This window comes from Anabas testudineus, chromosome 19, assembly GCF_900324465.2.
Source record: "Anabas testudineus chromosome 19, fAnaTes1.2, whole genome shotgun sequence".
Classification (NCBI taxonomy): domain Eukaryota; kingdom Metazoa; phylum Chordata; class Actinopteri; order Anabantiformes; family Anabantidae; genus Anabas; species Anabas testudineus.
In genome coordinates this window covers 6283143-6302564 of record NC_046628.1, presented here as the reverse complement: position 1 = coordinate 6302564, position 19422 = coordinate 6283143, and the positions used below count along the sequence as shown (strand labels likewise).

At 40.5% G+C, this 19422-nt stretch overlaps 2 protein-coding genes across 2 annotated transcripts; both read left to right on the top strand.

Moving 5' to 3' along the window:
* Positions 1-81: 81 nt before the first annotated feature.
* On the top strand, positions 82-4867 carry LOC113156377 (glucose-induced degradation protein 4 homolog). Its single transcript, XM_026351483.1, has 6 exons — positions 82-469; positions 1613-1672; positions 1923-2030; positions 2611-2712; positions 2805-2935; positions 3402-4867. The coding sequence occupies exons 1-6, from the start codon at positions 278-280 to the stop codon at positions 3463-3465; spliced, it is 657 nt and encodes a 218-aa protein (XP_026207268.1). The 5' UTR covers positions 82-277; the 3' UTR covers positions 3466-4867.
* A 6131-nt stretch (positions 4868-10998) lies between these two features.
* On the top strand, positions 10999-14050 carry LOC113155885 (NADPH oxidase organizer 1-like). Its single transcript, XM_026350609.1, has 8 exons — positions 10999-11151; positions 11254-11334; positions 11447-11519; positions 11661-11844; positions 11939-12153; positions 12270-12380; positions 12616-12733; positions 12847-14050. The coding sequence occupies exons 1-8, from the start codon at positions 11077-11079 to the stop codon at positions 13481-13483; spliced, it is 1494 nt and encodes a 497-aa protein (XP_026206394.1). The 5' UTR covers positions 10999-11076; the 3' UTR covers positions 13484-14050.
* Positions 14051-19422: the final 5372 nt, after the last annotated feature.

The window sequence follows — 19422 nt, the reverse complement described above, 5'->3', positions numbered from 1 at the left end:
TTTCCGTACATTGAGCCAATGAGCATTAAAGATCTAAGCAGGTGAACTCGCCTGACCAATGAGAGAGCTGAATGCTGCTGCCTCCGGCGCCGTATCGAAGTCCACTTACTTTTCTGGGTGCTGGGTTCCTGGTAAACTAAACTGTAGAGGTTTCGGGGGAGATTTGGATGTTGGAGGACCTTATCAGTCCTCCACCACCTCTTTGTAGACGCCAACAGAGTATTTCGCCCAGACGGCCATTGACCACGGTTGCTACACCGCCAGCGAAGCGGGAGCCATGCCTGTCCCCGCTGGATACCTCAGCGACTCCCCCGCCGCGGCCTTCGCATCCTCGGCCTCGCTTATTCCGCCGCCACCGATAAACACACAGCAGCCCGGTGTTGTCACCTCGCTGCTGTACAGCGGCTCCAAGTTCAGGGGCCATCAGAAGAGCAAAGGGAACTCGTATGACGTGGAGGTTGTTTTGCAGGTGGGGCTGTGAGACGCATATTTCATTATTCGTGCGAGCTGTCAGCGGCATTTGTTGATCTGTCAAACGGGCAGTGTGATGATTTGACAAGTGGGGAAATCAATGGCCTGTCGTTGGGTAACTCGCTTAGCTAGCTGGAAATGTAGTAGTGTCTGTGAGTGGTAACTAACAACCCTTTACTGTTCAACAAAGATGATAATTAACTAAAACATTTATTAATTAAAAATGTTTGCAAATGTATTAACTATCGAAAACTGAAATGGCTAATGTTCAGAAGTCTTTACACTCTTCAGTCAGTAGTTTATAGATTATAGTTATAGGTTAAAGGTTTCAGTATTCTACTGTTTATCCTTTTCTTCCTGGCTGATCTGTTCAAGCTGAATGAGTCAGTGAACATGAATCTGGGAACTCCCATCATCAGGTCTGTTCACAGTTGTGCTTTGGGCTTTAAGTGGGGTTCAGGTAGGCCAGTAAAAAGACCTAACATTGTCATACTGGTCATTTTTGTGCTGATTTTTACCCAGTCTCAGCTTCTGTGCAGTCTCAATTTTGACCAGTCCCCCTGTGCCTGCTGCTGAGAAGCATCACATAGCATGATGCTGCTTACTATAAGAACTGTAATAGCCAGGTGATGAGCCATGACTGGTGTTTGTCAGAAAGTTAAAAATATGTCTCATCAGACCAGACCTTTTTTTGTGCTCTCTAAGTCCTTTAAATGCTTTTTTTTAAATATAAACTCCAAAGAGACTGTGGTTTCTGTTCAACCACTGTAATATAAAAGTGTGATTGATGGAGTGCTTTTCAGATTGTCATCCTTGGTAATAGTCTTGACATGGAATACAAATTGTGGGACCTTAATTCTAAACTACATGTCTAGTGAGTTCAGTTTTCAGGTGGACTCTGTTCAGGTTCTAATCACATCTCCGACATAATTAAAACAATGCTAACAAAGTGGATCACAAGTAGATCACAATCTGGTGAACCAGAGGAAAGGCTCTGAATATTTTTTTAGATAAGAATTGTGCACTTTAAAAAAACAAAAACTGTTTTCACTTTCTCATTATAGGGCACCGAGTGTAAATTTATGAGCAAATAATAGCAGTCAATGTCAGAACTAGTTGTTTATTGTGTTGTCTTTTTAAGCATGTCACTATGGAGGATTCCTACTTGTGCGGCTACCTGAAGATAAAAGGACTAACTGAGGTAAGAGAAGAATTCCCTTTATTCAGCCACTACCATCAATAATTTAAACCATGTCTGGTCCCTGCTCTGTGTGCCCTGTGTCCTCTTTAAGAGACTAGTAAAGTGTTACCCCAGTCTTTCCCACTCACATCATATCCTAGTAACATACACAGAAATCATTTATAAACTCAAACCTTGATACAATAAACTACTTGCATCTTTCATCCTGCTGTATAAACTCTAGCTATAAATACTGTATTGGGTCTCACAGGAATACCCAACACTGACCACATTCTTCGCCGGAGAGATCATCAGCAGGAAGCGGCCATTTCTCACCCGAAAATGGGATGCGGATGAGGATGTGGATCGTAAGCACTGGGTGAGGTGAACACTTGATTCATATGTTGCATTCAATGCACATCAGAGGTCACATTCAGACAATGTAAACAAACAAAATGGCTGATGGCAAGAAACTCCTTTTTCTTCAAATTCCATCACTTTCTTGCCATCTGCTATACATCCGCCACGGATGTATGGCTGACACTGTGTAAATATTTGTAGTGCCAGTAGGACTTGTATACATCAGGAAAATGTGTTGTGATAAACAGTAGATAAGGAAAAAGGTTGTTACACATAAATTACATCAATTTAGTCTGATGCTACACACAGAAGTAATTGAAAAGTAATTTACTTACTCAAGTAAATAGCCTTGATTCTAAGAGTTTTATTAATTTGACAAAGGTTTCTGTAGATGCAGCCATCTTGAATTGGTGAATCTGCTACTTGAAATTGATCCAAGTTTCCCAGTCGGAGCTTCAAATTTAAGTACCGTCCCATCACAGTTTTTTAAGTAGGAAGTCGGAAATAACCGACCTCTGGTGTTAGTTTTTACAAGGCCTCCACAGGATCTACAGCCAGCTGGTTTACTGTGACATAATCCATTTTTGTTTTGTGTCAAGGGCAAGTTCCAGGCCTTCTACCAATATGCAAAGACATTCAACTCAGATGAATTTGACTATGAGGATCTGAAGAACTCTGACTATATCTTCATGAGGTGGAAGGTGAGGTCCTGTCTAAGACAAGCTTTACCATATGTTGTAAGTTATTTTTGAACCACAGCTGATTCTGTTTGTCACCCTGTTGGTCCCCTCAGGAGCAGTTTCTGGTCCCAGACCACACAATCAAAGACATCAGTGGAGCTTCCTTCGCTGGATTCTACTACATCTGCTTCCAGAAATCCACAGCAACAATTGAGGGCTACTACTATCATAGGAGCTCTGAATGGTAACAATTTTAGGGATACTAGGAAGCAGACTGCTGCTGACAGCTGGAAACATCTGGGCTTTCTGACAAGGTGGTCTTGTTAAATGTAGATTGGTAGATGTAATTTTAAAACAGTCGAGTATAACAGTCATACCTGCAGATGTCTAAGTTTGATTTATGTGGTCATACTTCCTGGTTATAAGCAAATACAGACCTGTTTGTTTGGTTTTTGTACTTTTATTTGCCATTTCTTTTAACTCCCTCTGCACAATATGGTTTAGCTATTGTTACAGAAACCCACTGATTTAATTCCAGGTTTTTTTAATTATCTCTTTTGCCATTTTTACAGAATTGGACAATAATTAACCATGGCACTGGCATTTAGCTTTATTGAATGTGGCAGTATGTCAACGCAGCGTTAATAATGAGTAACTTGTTTTTGTTCATCTGTATAAATATCTATATGTATTGTGTTGTTTCACCACAGGTACCAGTCTCTAAACCTCACCCATGTTCCTGAGCACAGTGCAGCCATCTATGAATTCCGGTGACCACGGCTGCCACTGTGGAGCTTTTGTTTTTGTTTTGATGGACAAAGACTTGAGGCGAAGCAGAGGTCTGCGGATGCTACTGATGAGGAGAAGGAGAACAAGCCGGAATGAGACTTTGGACTTTGAACTCTGACACGTTCTCAATAAGCGGATGGACAGCAGATTTATTAGTGGATGAGACATAGGACAAATGAATGTACGTATTGGTGGGAAAGAAGAAAGAGAGCAATCCTGCTCCCTGGCTGGAGCTTGTAAAGTTAGAACCAACAAAGACTGGGTGTGGTTCATATAGTTGTACCCCTTTCTTCATTCATTTTAATGTCTGGTTAAAAAAAAACAAACAAAAAAAAAAACGCTTGGCACGGCATCTCGAGACACTTTATAAGCTGAGTGGGGAATTTCCCCCTCTTGTTTTGCTACTAGAAACATTTCCAGCTTTCTTCCAGCCAATGCAGATTGAGAAGCGTAAACTCATTTGACTACAGATGGACAAGGATTCCTGAGAGGAGTCCGCTGTTAATATCCTAAGAAAGAAATCGCCAAGTCTGCGGAGGAAAAAGCAAGAGAGACGTTTGGGTTCATGATTAGAGCTCTTTAAGTTCAAAGATTGGAGCTTGAGCTTGCTCATAAGCTAGAATGACAGTATTTTCTTTTAAAGCTAAGCTGGTTCTTTGTTTGCCTGCAGAGAGGATTTCTGTTATTTTACTGTTATTTTGAAGACAGACACGGAGGGGCACACGAAACAAGCTCCCCCTGTGTTCATGAAACTGCTTGGGAGATTATCATCACACATGATTGCTGTGGATCTTGTTGTATTGAGTTACATTTGCACAAAGATGGACTACATGTTACTGATGCCCGCAGCCAGCATTTCTTCACTCGCACTCATGTCCCAGCACACAAGCTTCAACGAGGTCAAGCTTTATGAGTTGTTTTTAAGGGTTCAGAGCCAAAACAATCGCATTAAAGTATTCAGAAAGTATTTTTACCCTGCACTTTGCATGGAGCAAAGAACTTTATACTTCTTATCCATCATTTTAAATTATGATCCCCTCCGCCCCTACAGTACATTTCCGTCTCCTCGACTATGCAACATTTTCAACATAGCACTCTCCAAACATATAACCTTCAGTTTTCAGAGACAGAATTTTATTCTCTCCGTATAGTATATGAAAAGAAAAAGAATCTATCTTCATTAAAAGAGCTATTTTTGTTAAATTGCTTATAAAAAAAAAAAAAAACACTCCTCCCTGATCATGTTTCCTCTTCATGTGACGGTGCCATCTTTTTAAAGCTTATCAGAGTTGTATGCTACCTGATGTGTGTTTGTTAGAGCATAAGCCTGGAATTGGTTGATGGTGTGACTGCAAAGAATGGATTGTGGATTTGACAAAAAAAAATCATATCAAAAAAACTTTACACTGTGTTTTGATTTGTTTTTTTTAATTCAAACGAGTTTGATTTCATGATGCTGATCCGACAACTAGTCACTTATAACTCTGCACTGCCCTCTGGTGCGTTTAGGCACCTTGTACAAGTTGGTGGTTGTTTTAGGATTGAATGAGAATCAGAGCACAAGTAACCTGAACCTCAACTTACATTTAGTGTCTTTGTACATTATTTGAGTTATGCAAATGAACCGTACAACATTACTGAGGTGGATGTAGCAGGATGGAAGACAAACCAATCAACAATACCAAGAGCCTACAGGCTAAAATCAGACATAAAGATTGAGATGAAAAGTTAGTGGATCAGCAAAGATGTTACAATTCATCTTGAGGGGGACATAAAGCGTGTGTGACTTCTCAATCACCAAATCTAAAAACTACAAATGTCAGCCACATGATGGCGCAAGAGGGAAACTCATTGTTATTGAAAAGCCACCCTGGTTTCTATGTAGCCGACCTATAAACAATTCATTATTGAAGTGGTGCCTATGTACATTTACTCAAATACAGTATTTAAGTACAGTTCTGAGGTACTTGGATACTTGAAACTGGAGTATTTCCATTTTATGCTACTTTGCCTTTTTCTCTGATAAAGTTCACAGAGAATATTGCACTACATTTATTTATTTTTTACATTTATTTATTACATTTATGTGACTTGTTTAGTTGCTAGGTGATTTGTGCAGATATACATTTTTAAAATATGAATATATATGGTTTTGTACAATTAGTTTCTACTGTTTTTGTTCCTCCTCATCCAAGTCTCCAAAAGGAGCAGAGATCTTTGTCATGATTATTTTTTATTAATCGCTTATGGAACAAATCAGGACAAGACTTTTGTTATCAACAGCATAAAGCACTGTTTAAAATGTGTGGTTTTCTCAGTGTAGTGTTTGTATGTTTAGTAGTAGTAGTACTTCTACACACATTTTTCAGGCAAGTTTGTGTAGTAGTGTTATGCAGAACAATGCATCAGTATCGTCGTCCCCTGAGCCACACTGCCTCTAATAGAACCCACAGAAGCAGGACCCACTCACCTTCACACATTTTACCTGTAGACTGTCGAAGTACCATAGAGAGGAGATGCACAGTACTTGACTGCGTGTCTGTTGTACCGTCAAAGTGCTGCACAGAAAGAAAGGGCGGCGCGAATAAACAAGAAAGATAGGAATTTGCAAAAACAGTGCATTCTTCTAGAAGCCCACTCTCCTGAGACAGTAACGTTCAGTTGGGTAATGACTGTGCCTTTTGTCTATACAGGAATGTGGAGTTTCCAACCTCGTGACCAATCAGCACTGAATGGAGAAGCTGCTCTGCCGTTCTCGCATTGTCACAACCATCCGGATGAAAACGCCAGCTGGCCTGGTGGCGGCAGCAGAGGAATCTTCTCCTGTGGACGTCTCAAGACTAGACTTAGCTCTACAAAGTTGGACTTGGCTTAGCTTTTTAAGGGTCGGTCAAAACTGTGGCGAAAAGCAGGCACACAAACATTTTAGTGCAGCCGGTAGTCGTACACGAAACAACAACCTGAGCTTATTCTGTCATATGTCTCATTTAATTAGGCGTCAGCTGAAAGCTCACATTACCTGTAATTAACCAGACTGTCTACGAGCAACAATTATATCACACCAAAAGGAAAAATGTGAGGCATTTTCCATCAGCTGGCAGCAGGAAGTTATTCAACATCTGATTAAGTAACCTCAGCCTTTGTGTGGGTGCAATACTTTGGAAAGAGCCGGTTAGCTTTTGCTTCCTCTGACAAAGTTGTAAAAACATTTTCACAACCAAATTCTTGGCAGTTAGCAAACCAGCTCTGGATCCGCGGTGTTACTTTTGGCACGGCGTCAGTTGCCTGGTAGAAGTGACGGTAACAACAGAAGTTAAGTGAAGCATTCGTGAATTGCAGCTATGCTGTTTGCCTGATGAACGGCAACCACACTGTCAGTGTCTGCAAGAATGTCTGTCATCAATTCTAAAATTCCCAAATCTCCTGCCAACTATTAAAAATAAAGTATGCTGCGCTGAGGTTAGTAGGTTAAATTCATCTCAGTTGCACTTTAGCCACAAAAGTATAAAACTTTCCTTGAAGTTTTTGGTGGTGATGCTAGAGATGATAACACAGGTCTCCTAGATGCAGTGGCACAGTCCATATCCATTGGTCTAAACTTGCCATCAGGTCACCATCTGAGTAGTGCCTTTGTTCCTGACTTGCATAACAAAATTCAGTGTTTAGTCTCTTTGTGGGATTTGTTGATAGTAACAGAAATGTTGAAAATCACCAGCCTTATCCTACAAAGTGAGCATTAAAATAGTTGTATGAACTGTATTGTTTCGTTTTCCCAGAAGCACTTCGTGGTGTTACCTCATCATCAGCAAATGCACCGTGCTTTTAATAAAGGACTACACAGTTGCATAGTTTTAACCAACGCCCTGCTCTGACTCAGTTTGCAACTGAAATCGGGTGTTACCGCTGTGAGCTGTGCATGAAGCACTGCTAGTACTCAAACGTTTACGTATCGTATATATGTCGGTTGTGCACTTCAACAGCAGAGTCATTTATTGTTAGGTTAAATTTCCCTGTGACATCACGCATTAGCGTTGCCCTACTTATCAGCATGTTCGGCGTGTTAGTGAGGTTTTCTAAGGTGCGGCCTGGGCATCTCACCTCTCAATATCAAGGGACAGGTCACTTAATTGCACTTAATTGCACTTAATTGTTCACAAACTGTTAACTTAAAATCCGCCACAAAGGAAAACGAAAGACACACAAACAATGGGTGTTTGTCAGAAGAGAGGTGCTCGAGCTACTCGTGCATGGTTTAACGTGGGAGTTGGCAGACCAAATGAAGGTGTAGTTAATGGATGGAATTGTTTTTAGTCTCCCACACACACAAAGGAAAGAACTGGAAAAAGAACCGGAGAATCTCCGTTAGCATGGCTTATTGCATTTTGGGTGACTCCCATTTCTCAGGTATCAGGCGCAGCACTGCAAATGAAGTTCAGCTTGGGTGGGGTGCACGTGGCTACACTGAATGTCAGCTGACCAAACAATGACTTCCCGGCACTGGCCATATAATTATGGCCCCCGGCCTTGTTTACCACCGCTCAACTTCCTCGCTCGTGATAACAACTTCTCCGAAGCTGTGCAGCCACCTCCACCGACTCCACCTTAATCTCTGCTTTGTTTTGCAAACAGCATTAATCGTTCAGTGCCTCCGTTCTTATTCTAGTGTTTTTAATGATGCTTTCTAATGTCATCAGCTGCTGCTTCACTTTAGTTATGTATATCTGTTTTGTCTCTGGTTTATTTTAAGTTTTTACCACTTAGTGAATAATTAAAAAATATAATAAATATAAAAAATAATAAATACCATAAAGTAAGAGCAAATAAAAAAGAAGCTGCACCAGTTCATGTCCATGCTGTGGGAGGTGAATAGCAACTTTTGTGAGGCATTCATTACCAGTTCTGTATCTTGTGCATGAAGGGTTTGGCAGAGTTTTACCAGCCGGCTGTGCCACAAGCTGTCAGCTGTGTGCTTCATGTCACGTCCTCACCTGGATGGTTTCCGGTCAACTGATTTATGCGGTTAATTTATTCACAATAAACAAACAAGACAAATAACTTGTTTCCTCATAGCATAAACATTTGATGTTTGTCTCTTTCCCTGTGTTTAATTTGTCACATTTCAGGAACAAGCTGCTGATGGTCGCACTGATTACAGAGGGCACTAGATTCTGTCTGTTCTTCAGCTAATGAATCTGGCAAGATGACAACACACATATTCCTGTAAATGATCAGCTGCGACAGAGAAAAATGAAAGCTGCGGCATTTCCAATGCACCTGGACCATTTCTCTGACATTTTCATTGTCCGTTTCAACGAAACCACAACAAAGAGGTGATTGTGAAGCCCGTCCAAATCAAACAGACTGGTGCTATGTGGAAAATCCTGGTGATTGTTTTTTAAAGGGAATGCCTCTCTTACAAGAAGAGCTATTAATCCCACATAGATCCTTTGCAAACGCTTAGTTCTGAACGGATCATCACAAAATCTGTGAGCTCACAAAAGATCTTCACTAGTCCTGAGGAAATAAGAAAGGTGTTACTGATGCCGCCACTAAACTAGAAAGTGTGGGTGGCAATGAATTAGGCATTTCAGAGGGTAATTGGAGTTATTGTTTCAAGGTACTGTTACTCCATGGATGTGTTATTTCCACATGTGAATCAACATCTGATGCAACAGCAGCTATTGTTCATTGTTCAGAGGACCCAGTGCTGTTTGTCCAAACATGTCTTTAAGTAAGTGCAAAGAGCTCCTCAGGGCAGGGGCCGATATTTAAATAATTATTAATAAAATACATATACATGTTGTTACCTCCCTGGTAGACATTGTATTTATCTGTTTCACATTCACAATAGAGAACAGGACACTGATAGAATCTACAGGTATTTTATTTTTACACGGACAGAAATAATCTGATAGAATCATCACGGCACATTTGCTCAGCTTTTCACCTGAGGCCTTTACTGTACTGTACATATGATGATAGCAACCATCTGTATGTTGCTGCATAAAATGTTAAAGAAGTCCAGTTTCTGCTTCTCTTTTAATATTTTTTCTTTTTGCCACTTGTTATATTAGGCCATGTTGTGATGAAAAGAATGAATCAATTACTCGCTATATGTACAGTACTTATAGTACTTACTTATACAAATCTATACTGAATATCACGAGGATCATGACACCAGTGATAAAAATAGCTTAGACATCAGGAGGGGCAGTTAATGTTAAGAGGGGCAGCTTGATTTGTTGGGCAAAAGGGCTTGAGTCCCCTGAGCTACCCCCTCTGCACGTACCTGCAAAGACTGAGTGTTAAGTAAAGAGGGCACCCATTGTTGCACTAGTGAGATATCAAGATCTATCCAAAGAATTCAGAGTTGTGGACCTCAGCGGGAGAAACCTCCCGACTTACACTCAGGTGTTGACATCCTCTCAGCTCCACACAGACCTGGACAGTCCCGACCTTTAACACCATAATGCTACAGCTACAACTGTGTGTTATAAAGTCCTGGCATCACTTCACACAATGTGTCCACCTCCACGTGCATCTGATGAATGGTTTGGATAACCTCATCTCCATTTGGCTCTGTGCAATCCTCACTTTGAAGAAACACCTGCTCCACCAGACACAAACATGCACGCCCTTACCTATTTAGTCAGTCTTAACAGACACACACACACACACACACACAGAGCTCTCCACACTAGTTTCTGATAAGGCATATTGCTGCCAGATGACAAGTGTCAAGTGATTCATGTGCAACAAAATTTTAATTATGGGAGCTGTGGATGCAGGAGATGCCAGTAAGTGAATGAGGAAGACGGGAGGGGAGCGGCTGATACTCCACTGTCAATCTGATAATTTTTTTATGAAGTAGTTTCTGTGCAAAATAAACCAAAAACTACATTTTATATATAAATATGTACACCAAAATTAGTAATTTAAAAAAAATGGGAATGGAAATGAAAAGTAATGAGCAAAAAAATCACACAAGGAAAGAGAAACTGTGAGAGAAATTCGAACCTTGTGTGTGTCATGTGACTATTTATCAAGATCAAGTGATTCTCTGGAAAAGGATTCAAGCTTCATCTATAGGTGTCCTGCCTTGACCTTTATTCTGAATGTACTGACACTGGTGACAGGGGTCATTCTTTAAGTGCAGTGATACTGCGTCCCTGCGGGTCAACGTCACAGATAAGATATAGATATAATGATTAATTATAACAATAAAAAACAAATGTAATTAATAAACTTAACTTGTACTTAGGGACTGAACTGAATGACATTTAGTTTTCTTTCCCGCCTTTTAGCTTTCGTGTCTGTAGTTATTCTCTGCTGCTCAGTGAGCGTTACAGGATGCTGATGTGTGGGAAGCATCCAGCTCCACCTGTTTGCTGCTGCCTCTGCTGCCTCCTCCTCCTTCTCCTCCTCCTCCTCCTCTGTGCTCTGTGTGCATCCTTCCTCGCTCCGGTGGCTCCGCCTCACTCCACTATTTATTTGAGTCGCCGTTAGAGCAGAGGAGGCAGGTTTCGCAGCAGGCTGAAGGTCACTTAAGAAGCGACGGTACCTGGGAGCTGAGATAAACTCAGAGAAAAAGAGAAGATGACCGGAGACCAGCGCCTTGTTATGAGTGCCCGCATCATTGGAGCCGTCCACAGGGACTCTCCGAAGCTCAGGGTGAGTTAAAGAGCCTCAGACATTTCACTTCAGTTAATCATTTAATAAATGATTCCATTATAATTTGAGTTATTTATTTATTTCTTTATTTTACCCAAACAGGTGTTCATGATATCTGTGTTATGGAGTGATGAGACTGAAGTGATCATCTACAGGTCTTTTAGGGATTTCAAAAAATTTCATGTAAGTCTAAATAACAGTCGTACTAAAAAGAAATTTTAAATAAAAAAAAATTCAGACTTGGTTTTGAATATCGTTATTTTACCGTGTATATTTTATTCTTTTTTTTTAACAGAGGCAGCTGAAGAAGAGGTTCCCTCTTCTTAATCCTTTCCGGAAGACCGACAGAGTGATCCCCAAATTTAGTGGTACGGTTACTCAAACTACTCAAAAGCAGTTTGTCAGTCTCACTGTACATTTAGTGATTTATAGGAAAGGTGTGGTGCAAATATACTTCTCAGTTAGAAGCACTGTATTCCTTTTTTAAACATTTCTTCTCTGCTTTCCAGGGAAGGGAAGGAGGAGCAGCCTCAAGCAGAAGGGATCCAAGAGATCTGTCAAGCGCATGAGGTTCTTGGAGAGCTACTGCGATGAGCTGCTCAAGTGCGACCAACCTGTGACCCGGAGTTCAGAGGTCACACAGTTCTTCACGCCCAAAGACTGTGACCTGCAGTCAGACTTCACCAAGAACAGGTAGGGTGGACGTTCAGTAGTTCTGTCGGAGTCTTCTTTCTGATGAACACGCCACAGATTGTTGTTGACCGACTGTCTTCTCTCTCGCACGCAGCTTCATGATCCTAATGTCTGATGATCAGCCTTCGTCGGGTGGGTTAGGTGGAGGATCGTGGGGCGCTACTCACCAGCATGGGAGCAGCATCACCAACCCATTCGTCACCCAGACTTACTACTGCGTGGCAGCTTACGAGACGAAGGACACAAAGAATCGTCCATTTAAGGTGGCTGTGGATGAGAAGCTGGACGTCCTGATCAAAGACCCTAAAGGTTTGTGCTTTCGCTTTCATTTAATTTGTCACTGAAACTATGCACAATCAATGCATGTTGTCTTTCCAGTCCTCACACTCACTCGTGTTTGTTTGTTTTTTTTCTACTCTCTGCAGGCTGGTGGCTGGTGGAGAACGAGGACAGGCGCCTTGCTTGGTTTCCGGCTCCCTATCTGGAGTTAGTGGATGGAGATGATGATGATGACGATGACGAATTGCCGCCAAGAGGTGAGATCATCACTCGTCAGCTCACTTACAGCATGCAAGAATGCGCCTTGGCAACACGCTTGTCCCACAGGCAGGGCTGGTCCCATTTAACAGTCTGAATTACATCACTGTGTTTTTCCCGTTGCGGCATTACCTGTTCCATTCCGCGTCAGATGGGCATTGTCCTAACTTAACCACTTTTCACGGAAATCCCTGGTTTATTGTTAAAGCTTCTTCTCTTGTGTGCGTCCTGTAGGTACCTTCTACTGTGCTGTGAGGAGTTATTCAACAAAGAAGGAAGATGAGGTGTCTGTGCCCATTGGCTCTGTGGTGGAGGTGCTGAGAAAGCCTGACAACGGCTGGTGGTTCATCAGGTATGCCAGTCATCTACTCTCTTTCCATCATGGTTTCTTTGCTGTATATGTATCTAAACATTTAGAAAAGAGACTAATTCGAAATTCTCTTTTCCTTCCAATCCTCTCCTTAGATTCAATGGAAAGGCAGGTTACATCCCCTCCATGTACCTGCAACCACACATCAACCCACGAGCAGGCGTTTTCAGCATGCAGAGAAAGCTGCATAGCTCCAGTCTAAACCTGCACACCACCAGGGAGCCACAGGCTCCTTACCCACCCAACATTGATGAAGAATCCAATCCAGAGAGGGAGTCGGCCGGTCAGTTCACCAGTGAGACCACTCTGCCTGGACATCTCCATAAGGCCCAATCCCTGAATGTTCTCTCGGGGACCTGGTCGCAGACACAGGTGAAGAGGGATGCTATGACCGCAGACGGCCGCACACGCAGCATGAGCACCGAATCCAGCCTCTCTGACTTCTCCTCTAGCAGTGATTTGTCCTCAAGTTTGAGTGAGGAAGAGCCGAGTCAGGGCCGTCCCGAAGACCAGCCTGACACCAGCGACAGCGGGCGCCGCAGCTCTGACACCAGCCTCTCAGACCGGCGAGGCTCTGACATTAGCACTGAGACAGTCTCAGTCACTCCCAGGGTGCCCACTAGACCCAAGACCGAGGAGATCCTGACCCGCTGCACCACCATGACCCGCAAGGCAGCCCTGGCCACCAAGGCCCGGATTCAGATTCAGCCAGAGCTCATTCAGACCCGTTAGGGAATTCAAATGCACTGATAAAAGGCACTTCAAAAAGCACTAATTCAACACTTTACACTACAGATCCTATGAGAAGTTATATTACAATGATATTTTCCTATTCACTTGGATTTATTATGTATTCATGTTTAATGTTTAACCTCTTCAATCCATGGGTCTGTCATAAAAACGTATGAACCTCGATGAGACGAATGTGTACTGAAATGATGTGATGTTAACACAGTAGCTTCAGTGAAGCACTGGAAGGAGCAGGTAAAGTACAAGAACAATGTTTGTAACATTATTATATGGTAACATATGGAAACATATTTTTATAAAATGTAAAGCAACTTAAACTGAAATGTATGTAGCTTGTTGCAGCTTTATAGAAATCATACTGTACATTTATGAACTGTTTATTTGCCTAATCTTTCATAGTCTTACTTTAACTTTTCACTCTGTACATAGCTCCCCGTAATGTTAATGAGCTCTACTTATGACCTCTGCTTGTGTTACAAAATAAAGCATACGACTATGTAAATGTAACATTAAAAGGTCAATAAAAATAAATATGTGAAATAAAAATAACGCAATGCCCTTCATTCATGTGTGTTTGGAGAAAGGAGTGAGTGTATGTGGATTGTTTCAGCCATCTTAAGACGACAGCAGCATCATATTTTCAAATGTGTGAACTGACACGAATCCTATTTTCTAGATTACTCTAATCACATGAGATTAAAGTCGGTTTTGCAACGAGACTTAAAAGCAGAGATGGCGCCAACATAACTGACAAGGGTTTTGCAATGATCAGTTGGTCTTGATAAACTTGCATTAGTAAAGATAATAATAATTGAAGGATGCAAACAGAACACAGTGAACGCGTGGGCACCAGCAGCAGCAGCATGTTTTTTCATATGTCCAAGGTTTTCAGTTTAGAGCCATTAGTGAGACATTTGTCCCCTGTACACCACCACCTTGAATATGAAATGAAAGACTTTCAGTTTTAACTGTTGGGGTTTGACAGAGGTGTGCTACATTTGCATTTGGTTTACAAGAACTCAATACAAGACATGTTAAAAACATGTCAGCTCAGCAACAGCAAAACGTCTGAAAGGCCACTGGTGACAGCCGAGGTGGATGACCACAAAATTCTGTCCACGGTGAAGATGAAGCTTTTCAAAGCATCCGGTCAAGTCACCACTGTTGAAGAGGCAGACGTGTGATTATCAAAGTCTTCAGTCAGGAGACGGCTTAGTGAACGTGAATACAGAGGCTTCACAGCAAGATGCAAGATACTGGTAATGCTCAAGAAGAGAAATGCCAGTTTAGAGGTAGCAGAGAACACATTTCAAAATCTGTGCGGTGGTGTAGAGAGGACAAATTCCAAAACCTTATGATCCTCCCATTATTTATGGCCCCAACTGTAAATTGTTGCTTGTCTATTGACAAGTGTACTGTTGCTTCATTTTAGAACAGGCATCTTCAATATGTGTATATTGGCAGTTCAAACACAAAATAAGTATCGTTATTAGTAATAATATGCAATTTATTATTTTTAAAAACGGTTAAAATATGAGTTTAAAACCTTTTTAAAGCGTTTTTTTCTTTGATTGGTTCCTTCTTTGCTGAGCTCATATATATACATACTATATATATATATATATCATATATATATATTGTTTACTTTTTACTTTGTGCTTCACTTCTATTAAAACACACTGCTTAGTTTTGTACTGCCAAAAAACAGAAATTGAATCTTGTGTTGAATGACTGAATGGTTTTGCATCTTCACCAGGAGAAGAATGGATGGGATACATTTGTTAGAAACAACATTTCCTCATGTCGGGGCAGCATTATGTTTCTCTTAACATAAAGGTATTGTAATTTGTAGGAGACGGGGTTTCCCTTTTGACTTAAAGGAAACTCACAACTACTTCCTTAGTATCTCAAAATTACATAACCTATGTAATCTAATATTTTATATAAAGCTTTTATCTTATAATGAACTAAAACGTTTCCGAGAGATGTGCTCAAACTTCTTGATTCATACTCGACTTTTATAAGATAAATATTCTCAAAGACGCCTCTGTAGCAGAGAGTATGTCACCCAAAGACTTCACTCTCCCAATGAAAACAGCAGAACTCCTACTACAAACAGGCACATCTGACAGATATAGTTTCCACTGCAGACTGTTTATTTTATTTGGCTGATTGATGGGACATTCATCTTTCACACGCGATGCATACCTACCTGCCCATCAGTTCTTTCATCGTTGTGTCTTTAAGCTGATGGCCTGGTCTACTGGTTAAACGCCAGGCTGACTCCCAAATATGTCTGGTGGAGGAGCAACACATTGACATAGCAGAGCTATGTTCTCAGTTGCATAAGCGAATGCAAGCTGCATTCAGGGAGATGTTTTTATACCTGCATGCAGTTAACAGACTTATGTCACAGTCTTTAGTAAAAACATCTGAGGTATGAGAAACATCGACAGTCCTAACTTCATTCAGAGCCACTCACTGGGACATTTGTTTCTTTTGAATTCCAGAAAGATCTGCTGCTGTATTTGTCTAGTGAGGCTGGACGAGATTATTTTGTTCTCTTTCTTTCTTTCTTTCTTTCTTTGAGGTTCTGGTTTTCCATGTTCTTCATGTTTTCTTCAGGTACTCCAGGATTTCTTCTTCCTACCAAGAATTGAATCATCTCTTTTTGCACCGTCAGGAGCAAAATGATTTTTGCTCCTGACTGAAAGACTTTTTTGCACCCGGTTCTTTTCAGTCTTTGCCTTTGCACTTGCATGATGCCACTGCAAAAAGAAGTGAAGTGAAACTAAATAAGTGTAGATTCTTCAAAAAGAAAGTGAGCTTTCTGATAGTGTGAAACTGTACTACACCATATAATCACGATAGTAAGATGGTATGGTGCTGCACTTCAATGAAACAGTTCATGATCTGCTCTCAATCGTACTCTCTAAGAAGAAGCAGTATTGCAAGTAAGTAAGTAGCTGACACAAGTCACATTCTCCTACAATGCTACAAGTGGATCCTTGGTAGCAACCTTAAGTAGTGCTTTCATAGCCTAATAGTTAGTTAGTTAATGGTTTGCTTTAAAACTTTACTTAGATTTTTCACTTGCCTTGTAAGTTGCTTTGCCAAATGACAATATTCACTAAAATCTTTAAATTAACAGAACAGACAGGAGACAGGTGGAGAGAAATCCTTGCATGTCTGCATAAGAGATCAAGATTTGGCACAGACACTGAGGTTACATCATGCACAATATTTTACCAGAAGATGTCACGCATGCCTGTGCTCTCAGCACGTTTTCTACTTACTGCAGTGATTTATTTCATGCTCAGAGCTGGACTTTTAAACTTCAGACATAAAATTAACTTGTAGTGCTGCTGTCTCTTTTTGGCTGTCGTATTCTATGTTGGAGTAGCTGGAAAGTTACAGCTCACACATACATGTACTCTTCTTTACTCTAGTCATGAGACATGAACGACGCCTTATCAGGTGCAAATTTGTTTATATAGATTTTTATGTGTTAAAATGACAAATTGTAAGGCTACATTTTGAACAACTGATTATACAGCAACACAAATATAAATAACCAACACGTTCAAACACAAAGCAACAGCTTAGAAGCTGTAAAGTAACTAGATTACTAAAGTAATCTTTCAATAACTTGTTCTGACAAGACACTTGTAAATCATCCATTGTGTGTGCTGTCAGCTTGGTTGTAAACATATCAGATTTGGCAGTGGCTCAAAATGTCTTCACACTGTCGCATCCAGTCCATTCACTGATATGTTCTTTACCACTGTTTAGATAAAGCCATCTGCTCTGAGGCTTGAGTTGCAATAAGAGACTCACATAAATTTATAAGCTGGTAAGGTAAAACGTCAAAGTACCTCTGTGAATGATAAGGAAATGACAAGGTAGCGCACATAATCTTTTAGTGATACTGATTACGTTACTTATCAGACTACAGCAAAAAGGAAACGTGGAAATATAAAACCTAACTGTGTTGGCCTCATCAACTCCAGCAAACCACTTTAATTTGTGGCTTCAAATCTGGAAAAACGTATTTTTCAACTTTAGTATGAAGAACAACAAAAATACTGTAACAAAAAAACAGACACTGGTCTATGGACACAAAGAGAAATAAATCCATCAATCCAGGAGAAATGTTACCTGAACAACAAACAATCCAAACCAGTCTCAATAACTGTGTGGGACTCCCAGAGAGTGCACCACTCAACACACTGTTCACCGCCCTAAAACAAAGCAACAAGTCATAATTCATATTCTTTTTCCTGCTGTTCAGTTCCTCTTTAATGTACTTTTATTTTGCCAGACAACAATTCGAAACGCCACTGTGAGCAGCTCTCTCTTTGTGAGTGCGGCGCCAGGCACCATTACACGTGTGCCAGCATTGGGAGAATTGGGACCCTCGTCTCAATACAAATACAAGTGGGGCTCATTTGCGGGAATGATCTTGCTCTAAAAAAAATATGCGTCATCACTTTTGTTTGTTGCAGATCTTACTTCATGTAATATTTTAAACTGCAATGGGAAAATTTCATTGGCTTGTTTTCAAGGATAACTAGAATGACGCTAACTTCCAGGTTGGCAAACAGAAAATACATCATCCCCAAAGCACGGAAACATGGTTATTTTAAAGGTTTCAAAACCATAAATCTGTTTTCAAATCTTTCTCGGTGTGTTTTAACTTGTGCAATGGTGGAAGATTTCGCTCCAACAGAGCACCAGTTACCAAATGTTCTTTTGAAACTGTGTTGTGAGTAATAAGAAAACACAATGCCCATATATTTCCAAAGGTTTTTATTTACATCTGACAGACAGAGAAAGAATTTAAACTTGTGACTCATATTCATTGTGATTCAGATTAACTCGCAAATCCACGGCTATCAAATGCAAGTAATAAAATATAAGTATCATTCGTGCTTAAAGGTCACAACACTCACATCAAGAAATTTTTTATTACATTATAATGTCAATTTTAACTTATTTGGCAGCTTCAAAAATATTAGTTTATGTTACTTCATTCAAATCTGACTAGAAAAAATGTTAAAAGTGACGCTTCTTATCATTTAATATGAAGAGAAGGAAATGCTGTCTGGATCATTTTGCTTGCCAAGAATCACAGTAACTCACAATAGGTTAACATGTTTACTCATGGGAGGGGCAGCCATCATCACAAAGAAAGGCTTTACTGTGTTGACAAAGACGAGGAAATCTCGGGTGAATTATTTGCAAGAAGTCAAAGATTTCCTCTGCATAAACTGATGACATGCTTTTTAGTATTTGCTATCAACACGTTGGCTTCACGGATCTTGTGTGCGTGTGTACGTGCGTGTGTGTGTACGTGCGTGTGTGTGTGTGTGTGTGTGGTCATAGTTACAGTAATTGGCAACATCCAGGAAGTAAGGCTCGGAGGGTTGATGATTAGTTGACTACCAGTAAAGAGTGCATAAAACACTCATTAAACACACAGTACACAGTGCAATACTATGACCTCTACGTGTAAATACAGTTTAATGTCCACAATACCCAAGAGACTAAAGGATTTGCAGGATTTATATTTGATTTATATTAAATGCAAAACTGATTGACTGTCTTTAAGTCATTACTATGTAAAGCAGCATCTGAGGTTAAAAAGAAGAAGATGTTCATGTGCAGATAAATCCACAAAAAAATAAAATAAAAATAAAAATAATAATCTATGTAGGAGCTGAGAATGTGAAGAGCTACGCAACAATTGCAAATTTCTCATGAGGAACTTTAATTTCTTCCAGGAAGAAGAGAGCGCTTTTTGGTTTCTAACAGTAAGTGTAATTAAGTCTGCAGGCTTGAAATTCGATCATGAATGTGAACAATGGGTTAATGCTAAATGTGAAGATGTGGTTTTACGAGAGACTGTTTTAATGAAAGCG

Coding starts and splice junctions, on each gene's coding strand:
- LOC113156377 (XM_026351483.1), top strand. CDS start 278: ATGCCTGTCCCCGCTGGATACCTCAGCGACTCCCCCGCCGCGGCCTTC. Junction 1,673..1,922: donor AGATAAAAGGACTAACTGAG/GTAAGAGAAGAA, acceptor TGGGTCTCACAG/GAATACCCAACACTGACCAC. Junction 2,031..2,610: donor ATGTGGATCGTAAGCACTGG/GTGAGGTGAACA, acceptor TTTTGTGTCAAG/GGCAAGTTCCAGGCCTTCTA.
- LOC113155885 (XM_026350609.1), top strand. CDS start 11,077: ATGACCGGAGACCAGCGCCTTGTTATGAGTGCCCGCATCATTGGAGCC. Junction 12,154..12,269: donor CCTGATCAAAGACCCTAAAG/GTTTGTGCTTTC, acceptor TACTCTCTGCAG/GCTGGTGGCTGGTGGAGAAC. Junction 12,734..12,846: donor AACGGCTGGTGGTTCATCAG/GTATGCCAGTCA, acceptor TCCTCTCCTTAG/ATTCAATGGAAAGGCAGGTT.